Raw genomic sequence first — 10,500 nt, 5'->3', positions numbered from 1 at the left:
TTAATTATCAGCCCAGCGCTACTACTCACATATGTCACCCGCAAGCACTGCCCTCCTCGTCCTCCTGTTTGTTGCGGCCGCCGGCGCGAACACTCTATACCAGTGGTCTTCTCCGCAGATTGCAAACAACTGCTCTATACTGTATCCCTATGCCCGGGCTGCAAAAGGTAAACAAAATAAATTATCTCACCTTCCCCGTCGGTCCGGACTTGCTTCCCAGGCAATGGAATGTCGGACAGCCGTCAGCCTATCACCGGCCGCAGCGATGTTCGCCTCGGCCGTGATAGGCTGAGCGCACTGTCATGTAAGAAGCCGGCCAGAGCTTCTTACATGACAGTGGGCTCAGCCTATCACCGGCCGAGGCGGAACTTTGCTGCGACCGGTGATAGGCTGACGGCTGTCCGACATTCCCGTCCCCAGCGTAAGGCCGACGTCGGAACATGCGTGAGTTTATTTTGTTTACCTTTGCAACCCGGGTATAGGGATACCGCACAGTATAGAGATTTACAGCGCCGGCGGCCGCAACAGACAGGAGGACCAGGAGGCAGCGCTTGCGGGTGACATGTAAGTAGTACCCTGATGGGGACAGTGCAGCGCTGCGCTAATAATTAATTTTGGGGGAGTGGGGGGGGGGGGAATACCATTATATACCGTGGAATCGCCGTAAGTTACAAAAATACCGCGATACACATATTTGGCCATATCGCCCAGCCCTTGAACACGCCACATAGGCACCAGACCGGGGAATGCATCTTGCTGGATGCAGATCCTAAACAACTGATGCCAGCTGATGCACTTTTGTCATCAGTTTTGGGGAGTTTTAGGCAGAATTTCCACCTCAAATTAAAACCCAATAGATTATGGGATTCCGCACTCCCATTCACACTTGTAAAATTCATGCCGCGTGAATAGACCCTTAGGCTGGTTTCGCTAGTGAACCCAACTTTACCAACCAACTATGGTAACCATCCAGATTTCGATATTGATTGGACATTTTTTTTGCATAACTGACCAGCTTGGCCTGACCATCCAGGTGCAATTTTGACCACAAATCTTTGTGGAATGGAGGGTCTGGATGTGGCTATTGACTAAATGTGAATCTGTAACCAAATTCACCTAACTCTGTCCTCTAGTTGGGGGCATCTGTGTGTAACCCACCGAACAGTCTGACCATCCCATGCTGGAGGTGAGGGTGCTCAGCAGACTGACAGTTCTTGAAGTAGTCCTTACATAAACGAGCAGCAGGGGGCAGAACATTTCCAGCGTTTATTACAACCATTCTGTACAATCTATAAATCGAATCTATGTTATTATCAAACTTTCCCGGGTCATGCTCCTGGATCATATGCAAGGAGTTTAGGTAGGTTAAAGTTAAGGCAGGTAGGAGCTGATCTGTGAAGCAATGGGGGGAATGAGGATTCTGCCCAACAATCGTTCAATGTAATCCTACAGCAAAGCTTGTCATTCTGGGTGTCTCCTCCTCACACGTGTACCCCACTAACCAGTGCGCACATGGCTGGCATACATGGGGTATAGGTGCTGAAACATTGGGGTACATAGTGGTCAGGGCGTGGTCTGCATGTCCTGGGTGTGGTGCGGGGTGAGGGCAGTGACCGCTAATTGTGGACCTTCAGCCCGAGGTCCCTGCCCTTCACTATGCCCCATCTGCTGCCCCCAACACGGGGACCCTTCTCGTCATCGTGCGATAAGACATGTAGCGGATGATAAAACGTAGCGGATCTGCAGGCGACAATAGGCTGAGAGATTTGGAGCGCACCTCCACCCTCCCCCATCCTGTATTGTGCTCTCTGCCTGAACACAAGACGCTCCCAGCAGCACAGAGGAGGCGAGGAGAGCCTGGCAGCAGCACCGGGGAGGAGAGCCTGGCAGCAGCAGCGAGGAGTACGGGGGGCACCCCCTCGGCAGCGCACGGCTCGGACATCCCTAGAAACTTTCCACCCGAGCAGCGGACCATGCAGGGGGAGAGCGCCCCGAGCCGAGCAGCGGAGCGGGGGCTGCACTGAGCGCTGCCGCATCCTGAGCCCGGGTCATTAGCGGACATGGAGGCTGAGGAGCCTGCGAGCGGAGGGGACAGCGGCAGGGACAGCGGCAGGGACAGCGGCAACAGCAGGGACTCCGAGCGCCAGCAGCGGCTGAGGTTGTGTGTCCTCAACGAGATCCTGAACACCGAGCGGGACTATGTGGGGACCCTGCGCTTCCTGCAGTCAGTGAGTAGCAGCACATGGCCTTTGTGTTGTTTGGAAAATGCCCCATCCTACAACCTGAACTGTGTATGAGTGCCCCCATCCTACAACCTGAACTGTGTATGAGTGCCCCCATCCTACAACCTGAACTGTGTATGAGTGCCCCCATCCTACAACCTGAAGTGTGTGTATGAGTGCCCCCATCCTACAACCTGAACTGTGTATGAGTGCCCCCATCCTACAACCTGAACTGTGTATGAGTGCCCCCATCCTACAACCTGAACTGTGTATGAGTGCCCCCATCCTACAACCTGAACTGTGTATGAGTGCCCCCATCCTACAACCTGAACTGTGTATGAGTGCCCCCATCCTACAACCTGAACTGTGTATGAGTGCCCCCATCCTACAACCTGAACTGTGTATGAGTGCCCCCATCCTACAACCTGAACTGTGTATGAGTGCCCCCATCCTACAACCTGAACTGTGTAGGAGTGCCCCCATCCTGCAACCTGAAGTGTGTGTATGAGTGCCCCCATCCTACAATCTGAACTGTGTAGGAGTGCCCCCATCGTACAACCTGAACCGTGTATGAGTGCCCCCCATCCTACAACCTGAAGTGTGTGTATGAGTGCCCCCATCCTACAACCTGAACTGTGTATGAGTGCCCCCATCCTACAACCTGAACTGTCTGTATGAGTGCCCCCATCCTACAACCTGAACTGTGTATGAGTGCCCCATCCTACAACCTGAACTGTGTATGAGTGCCCCATCCTGCAACCTGAACTGTGTGTATGAGTGCCCCATCCTGCAACCTGAACTGTGTGTGAGTGCCCCCATCCTGCAACCTGAACTGTGTGTATGAGTGCCCCCATCCTGCAACCTGAAGTGTGTGTATGAGTGCCCCCATCCTACAACCTGAAGTGTGTGTGAGTGCCCCCATCCTGCAACCTGAACTGTGTGTATGAGTGCCCCCATCCTGCAACCTGAAGTGTGTGTATGAGTGCCCCCATCCTGCAACCTGAACTGTGTATGAGTGCCCCCATCCTGCAACCTGAACTGTGTATGAGTGCCCCCATCCTACAACCTGAACTGTGTATGAGTGCCCCCATCCTGCAACCTGAACTGTGTGTATGAGTGCCCCCATCCTACCACCTGAACTGTGTGTATGAGTGCCCCCATCCTGCAACCTGAACTGTGTATGAGTGCCCCCATCCTGCAACCTTAAGTGTGTGTATGAGTGCCCCCATCCTACAACCTGAACTGTGTATGAGTGCCCCCATCCTACAACCTGAAGTGTGTGTATGAGTGCCCCCATCCTACAACCTGAACTGTGTAGGAGTGCCCCCATCCTACAACCTGAACTGTGTATGAGTGCCCCCATCCTACAACCTGAACTGTGTGTATGAGTGCCCCCATCCTGCAACCTGAAGTGTGTGTATGAGTGCCCCCATCCTACAACCTGAACTGTGTATGAGTGCCCCCATCCTACAACCTGAACTGTCTGTATGAGTGCCCCCATCCTACAACCTGAACTGTGTATGAGTGCCCCATCCTACAACCTGAACTGTGTATGAGTGCCCCATCCTGCAACCTGAACTGTGTGTATGAGTGCCCCATCCTGCAACCTGAACTGTGTGTATGAGTGCCCCCATCCTGCAACCTGAAGTGTGTGTATGAGTGCCCCCATCCTGCAACCTGAAGTGTGTGTATGAGTGCCCCCATCCTACAACCTGAACTGTGTGTATGAGTGCCCCCATCCTGCAACCTGAACTGTGTATGAGTGCCCCCATCCTGCAACCTGAAGTGTGTGTATGAGTGCCCCCATCCTACAACCTGAACTGTGTATGAGTGCCCCCATCCTACAACCTGAAGTGTGTGTATGAGTGCCCCCATCCTACAACCTGAACTGTGTAGGAGTGCCCCCATCCTACAACCTGAACTGTGTATGAGTGCCCCCATCCTACAACCTGAACTGTGTATGAGTGCCCCCATCCTACAACCTGAACTGTGTGTATGAGTGCCCCCATCCTACAACCTGAACTGTGTGTATGAGTGCCCCATCCTGCAACCTGAACTGTGTGTATGAGTGCCCCCATCCTGCAACCTGAAGTGTGTGTATGAGTGCCCCCATCCTACAACCTGAAGTGTGTATGAGTGCCCCCATCCTGCAACCTGAACTGTGTGTATGAGTGCCCCATCCTGCAACCTGAAGTGTGTGTATGAGTGCCCCCATCCTGCAACCTGAACTGTGTGAGTCCCCCCATCCTGCAACCTGAACTGTGTATGAGTGCCCCCATCCTGCAACCTGAACTGTGTATATGAGTGCCCCCCATCCTGCAACCTGAACTGTGTATATGAGTGCCCCCATCCTGCAACCTGAACTGTGTGTATGAGTGCCCCCATCCTGCAACCTGAACTGTGTGTATGAGTGCCCCCATCCTGCAACCTGAAGTGTGTGTATGAGTGCCCCATCCTGCAACCTGAACTGTGTATGAGTGCCCCCATCCTGCAACCTGAACTGTGTATGAGTGCCCCCATCCTGCAACCTGAACTGTGTATGTGAGTGCCCACATCCTGCAACCTGAACTGTGTATGAGTGCCCCCCATCCTGCAACCTGAACTGTGTGTATGAGTGCCCCCATCCTGCAACCTGAACTGTGTATGAGTGCCCCCCATCCTGCAACCTGAACTGTGTGTATTTGGGTGCTTCATCCTGCAGCTAGAGCCGTGTGTGTGTGTGTGTGTGCATTCCTCGAGTGCCCCCCATCCTGCAACCTGAACTGTGTGTATGAGTGCCCCCATCCTGCAACCTGAACTGTGTATGAGTGCCCCATCCTACAACCTGAACTGTGTGTATGAGTGCCCCCATCCTGCAACCTGAACTGTGTATGAGTGCCCCCATCCTGCAGCCTGAACTGTGTGTATTTGGGTGCTTCATCCTGCAGCTAGAGCCCTGTGTGTGTTCTTTTTTGCATTCTAAACTCTGTGTACCAGGACTCTGCTGCTTGAATCTTGTGGTGTAACCTGAACTTTGAGGTATTGTCAGCGCATCTCCCTCACGTAAACAGTTCCAGTAGATGGGACATAAGGGGTCATGTGATACAAAACTTCTGTTTGCTGACTGTAGTGTTTGCTCCATGTTGTTGTGGTTTTGTGGATCCCTTACTGCTGTAAAACTACAAATACCAGGACCCCACTACTGTTAAAAGCATTAGTTCCTCTCCTGACAGTCCCTGCTCACACTTCGGTCCTGACAACATGGCTGCTCACGGAACTTGTAGTGTCGGGTTGTGTGCAGCTGCGCTTGTGTTTAGCTGTTTGCGGGTTTTGTGTAAAGAGCTTTGCTCGGGGTCCGTAACTGGATTAAAGAGACAAAACAACAACTTGTGAAGTCTGCAGGATTATGCCATGTTTTCTCCATTTGTGAACCGTGAGGTCACCAGAGATCCAGAGTAATCTGTCACTTTATGCATTCACAGCGGGGGTGATGTTTTATTAACCGCAGCATTGCTGGAATAGTGGATTGGATAAGAGCTGGTTAAGAATACAGGTTCCGGGCAGAACTCCTTGCTGATCTCTCTCTTAATTATCTATAATAATACAGCGGACAACCTAGGCTTGGTTCACACTGCCATTGTTCTCTGACCTGTTAGTCTCTTTTTTTTTTTTTGCGCCGAATTGACCCTGTACAGTTTGAAGCACAACTGACACGGCTGAGTCCTGACGGATCCAATTGACTTGATGGGGTCTGTCAGGTGTCCGGTATTTCACAGGGGTTGACCGGAGAAAAAAGATTGGACATGCACCCTCAACTCCTGTTCTGCCAATGGACTGAACAACAGAGCTCCTTTTAGCAGTGCACAGTGGCAGTGTGAACATAGACTAGTCTGTAAACACATGCAAGTTAATGTTGGGTATGAAAATCACTAAATTGGTAGGATTCAGGATGTGATATATTTGGTGGTAGCATGCAGACAGTATATGAGAGACTAAGAGAATGCGAGTGTTACCAAGAGAAACCATAGTGTTGCTGCCTCAGGGTGCTGCGGTCTTCTGGTCACTGCCTCAGGGTGCTGCGGTCTTCTGGTCACTGCCTCAGGGTGCTGCGGTCTTCTGGTCACTGCCTCAGGGTGCTGCGGTCTTCTGGTCACTGCCTCAGGGTGCTGCGGTCTTCTGGTCACTGCCTCAGGGTGCTGCGGTCTTCTGGTCACTGCCTCAGGGTGTTGCGGTCTTCTGGTCACTGCCTCAGGGTGCTGCGGTCTTCTGGTCACTGCCTCAGGGTGTTGCGGTCTTCTGGTCACTGCCTCAGGGTGCTGCGGTCTTCTGGTCACTGCCTCAGGGTGCTGCGGTCTTCTGGTCACTGCCTCAGGGTGCTGCGGTCTTCTGGTCACTGCCTCAGGGTGCTGCGGTCTTCTGGTCACTGCCTCAGGGTGCTGCGGTCTTCTGGTCACTGCCTCAGGGTGCTGCGGTCTTCTGGTCACTGCCTCAGGGTGCTGCGGTCTTCTGGTCACTGCCTCAGGGTGCTGCGGTCTTTTGGTCACTGCCTCAGGGTGCTGCGGTCTTCTGGTCACTGCCTCAGGGTGCTGCGGTCTTCTGGTCACTGCCTCAGGGTGCTGCGGTCTTCTGGTCACTGCCTCAGGGTGCTGCGGTCTTCTGGTCACTGCCTCAGGGTGCTGCGGTCTTCTGGTCACTGCCTCAGGGTGCTGCGGTCTTCTGGTCACTGCCTCAGGGTGCTGCGGTCTTCTGGTCACTGCCTCAGGGTGCTGCGGTCTTCTGGTCACTGCCTCAGGGTGCTGCGGTCTTCTGGTCACTGCCTCTGGGTGCTGCGGTCTTCTGGTCACTGCCTCTGGGTGCTGCGGTCTTCTGGTCACTGCCTCTGGGTGCTGCGGTCTTCTGGTCACTGCCTCTGGGTGCTGCGGTCTTCTGGTCACTGCCTCTGGGTGCTGCGGTCTTCTGGTCACTGCCTCTGGGTGCTGCGGTCTTCTGGTCACTGCCTCTGGGTGCTGCGGTCTTCTGGTCACTGCCTCTGGGTGCTGCGGTCTTCTGGTCACTGCCTCTGGGTGCTGCGGTCTTCTGGTCACTGCCTCTGGGTGCTGCGGTCTTCTGGTCACTGCCTCTGGGTGCTGCGGTCTTCTGGTCACTGCCTCTGGGTGCTGCGGTCTTCTGGTCACTGCCTCTGGGTGCTGCGGTCTTCTGGTCACTGCCTCTGGGTGCTGCGGTCTTCTGGTCACTGCCTCTGGGTGCTGCGGTCTTCTGGTCACTGCCTCTGGGTGCTGCGGTCTTCTGGTCACTGCCTCTGGGTGCTGCGGTCTTCCGGTCACTGCCTCTGGGTGCTGCGGTCTTCCGGTCACTGCCTCTGGGTGCTGCGGTCTTCTGGTCACTGCCTCTGGGTGCTGCGGTCTTCTGGTCACTGCCTCTGGGTGCTGCGGTCTTCTGGTCACTGCCTCTGGGTGCTCCGGTCTTCTGGTCACTGCCTCTGGGTGCTCCGGTCTTCTGGTCACTGCCTCTGGGTGCTCCGGTCTTCTGGTCACTGCCTCTGGGTGCTCCGGTCTTCTGGTCACTGCCTCAGGGTGCTGCAGTCACCTGGTACTTTTGTTGGGGGTGCTATCATTGGCTCATTACTGTGTTTGATGGCTGTAGTCACAGTTGACACTGCATCACAGTGTACTAATGCCTGCACTAAGATGATATGGATTACAGGACAGAACAGAATACAGTGTGTGTATGCACCTCAGTCCATGATGTTCAGGGTCCTGCAGATTCTTACCATCCTGTCTTCTCTCTATATTGGGTTCATATTGAAGGAATATATCCACTGTAACCAAGTGGTTTTATCATTTACCTATATACCCACAGTCAGCATCCTGATGGGTACTGTCACGGCTCCGTCCAAGTAATTTTGGTCACTCAAGACGTGGAGGGCTATTTTCTTACCCGAGGGATGCAGCTGAATTGTTCTGGTAAATGTATTCGCATTTCTTTATTTCAGATTGTTTTTGTTTTTCCCTTGTTGCTCAAATTGTCTCCACAAGTATAACGTCCACCATTGTGGTGAAATAACCTATCTTGCCTAAGAGAGTTCAGGGCTTCCTGTATGTGACATGAGGACAGTGAAGACTTCCTTCCACTGATGCATTGTACCAGATGGGTGGAACGATAGCAAGCTCACAATATCACAGCCGCAAAATCCCTTTTTACTCCTAATATAAATCTGACTAGTTTAGTCACAAAGTAATCTTTAAACACAAGGGGAGTGATTTATCAAAACCTGCCCAGAGGAAAAGTTGATAAGTTGCCCATAGCGACCAATCAGATCGCTTCTTTAATTTCTTAGAGGCCTCTTCAAAAATGAAAGAAGCGATCTGATTGGTTTCTATTGGCAACTCAGCAACTTTTCCTCTGGACAGGTTTTGATAAATCTCCCCAAGGAGCCCTAAAGGGGTACTCTGCTGAAAACATCTCCTTTGGATAGGGGATAAGATGTTAGATCGTGGGGGTCCCGCCCTGGGGACTCACGCGATCTCTGCTGTGGCACCCCTGGCAGTCTGTGCACGGAGCCAACTATGCTCCGTGCCTGATGACTGGTGATGCCAGCCGCCACGCCCCCTCCATTCACGTCTATGGGAGAAGGTGTGACGGCTGTGTACAGTGGTCCCTCAACATACGATGGTAATCCGTTCCAAATGGACCATCGTTTGTTGAAACCATCGAATGTTGAGGGATCCGTGCAATGTAAAGTATAGGACAGTGGTCTACAACCTGCGGACCTCCAGATGTTGCAATACTACAACACCCAGCATGCCCGGACAGCCGTTGGCTGTCCGGGCATGCTGGGAGTTGTAGTTTTGCAACATCTGGAGGTCCGCAGGTTGAAGACCAATGGTATTGGGCCAGTTGAAGCATATCTTGCGAAACGGCACCGTAGCCCCGAACGAACGTCCCCCTGTTGTTTGTCCACCCGTGTCTTGCACAGTTTATACCCTTCATGGATCAATAAAGAAGCTTGAAGTTTACGTAATTGGTGAGTTGCCCTGGTTTCTTTTTCTCTTCTTTACGGATTATTTGCATTGGACTTTGCTATTACCAGTGAGCACCATCAGACGTGGTTAAGCCAGCAGAGGCATTGGATGTCAGGTGCTTATAATTAAGGAAGCAGTGCCGAGTTTGTTTCTTTCTACTATTGAATACTGTCAATGGTATTGGAGGTTGTACTCGTGTGTCCCCGCCGCTCCGGACCGTCACCGCTGCCCCGGATGTCGCTGTCCATCACTGTCGCCGTGTCCCCGACGCTCCGGCAAGGCCTCTGCTTCCCCGGCATCCTCGCTCTCCGTCGCCGCCATCACGTCGCTACGCACGCCGCATCCTATTCGATGACGGGACGGCGTGCGCAGCGAGGTGATGACAACGATGGAGAGCGCTGACGATGAAGGGGATCCTGAAGAGGACGCGCCGGAGCCCCGAGGACAGGTAAGTGATAGTCATTGACCACACGGGGCACTGTAAACGGCTATCCGGTGGCAGCTGAGGCAGTCTGGGGATAGCCGTTTATGCGATGGCCCCGACATACAAAAGCATCGTATGTTGATGCTGCCTTCAACATGCGATGGCCTCTGAGAGGCCATCGTATGTTGAAGTGATCGTATGTCGGGGCCATCGTAGGTCGGGGGGGTCACTGTACTAGGTGTAATACCCCCTTCCTACACAGGAATGGAGGGGCGTGGTGTGACATTACGAACGCAGAAGCTGCAAGCTTCCATGTTCTGGATGCCGGCGCTTTGGATAGGGGATAAGATGTTTTCAGCGGGGTACCAATTTAAGACCCAGACACGCGTTGTCATTGACATACAGCTCTCAACAACAAGGAGGAGACAACTGCTTTACATCCCAGACGTGTACTTATAGTAGACTGTGGCTACGTACCCTTCTTTGCCACATGACCTGTCCTGTTTCATGTGGCATTACATTATCTGAGCATGTTGTTTTATTGTCATCTCTTGTATGATAGACTTTATGTTGTCCTCCGTCTTTAGAGGTCTATGGGTCATTACATCTAAATTTCAGTCACCACACAGATCTTGCTGCCATCTGCTGCTCTATAATTCATGCATGTCTGTGCACATTACTACTATACTACAGGCCATATAATGGTACCGCACTATGTGTGATTACCCCCAGGAGACTTGACAACACATTGTAAAGGGGGGGTCGCATGTGTGATGTTGACTCTACTTAGTACGAGAGGCAATATGTATAATGAGGTGCCTGTACCTTTTTAAGTTGGTTCCCAGCATAGCAG

General features: G+C 52.7%; 1 protein-coding gene across 1 annotated transcript in view; it reads left to right on the top strand.

Moving 5' to 3' along the window:
* The first annotated feature begins 1,496 nt into the window (after positions 1-1,496).
* The window catches only part of PREX1 (phosphatidylinositol-3,4,5-trisphosphate dependent Rac exchange factor 1), a 129,013-nt gene continuing 120,009 nt past the window's right edge, over positions 1,497-10,500 (top strand). Inside the window, exon 1 of the mRNA XM_056549313.1 lies at positions 1,497-2,228. Within this exon, the coding sequence (XP_056405288.1) occupies positions 2,061-2,228 (168 nt within the window). The 5' untranslated portion in view covers positions 1,497-2,060. The remainder of the gene's footprint in view (positions 2,229-10,500) is intronic.

Source organism: Hyla sarda, chromosome 12 (genome assembly GCF_029499605.1).
Source record: "Hyla sarda isolate aHylSar1 chromosome 12, aHylSar1.hap1, whole genome shotgun sequence".
Lineage (NCBI taxonomy): Eukaryota > Metazoa > Chordata > Amphibia > Anura > Hylidae > Hyla > Hyla sarda.
This window is presented reverse-complemented; position numbering and strand designations above follow the sequence as displayed.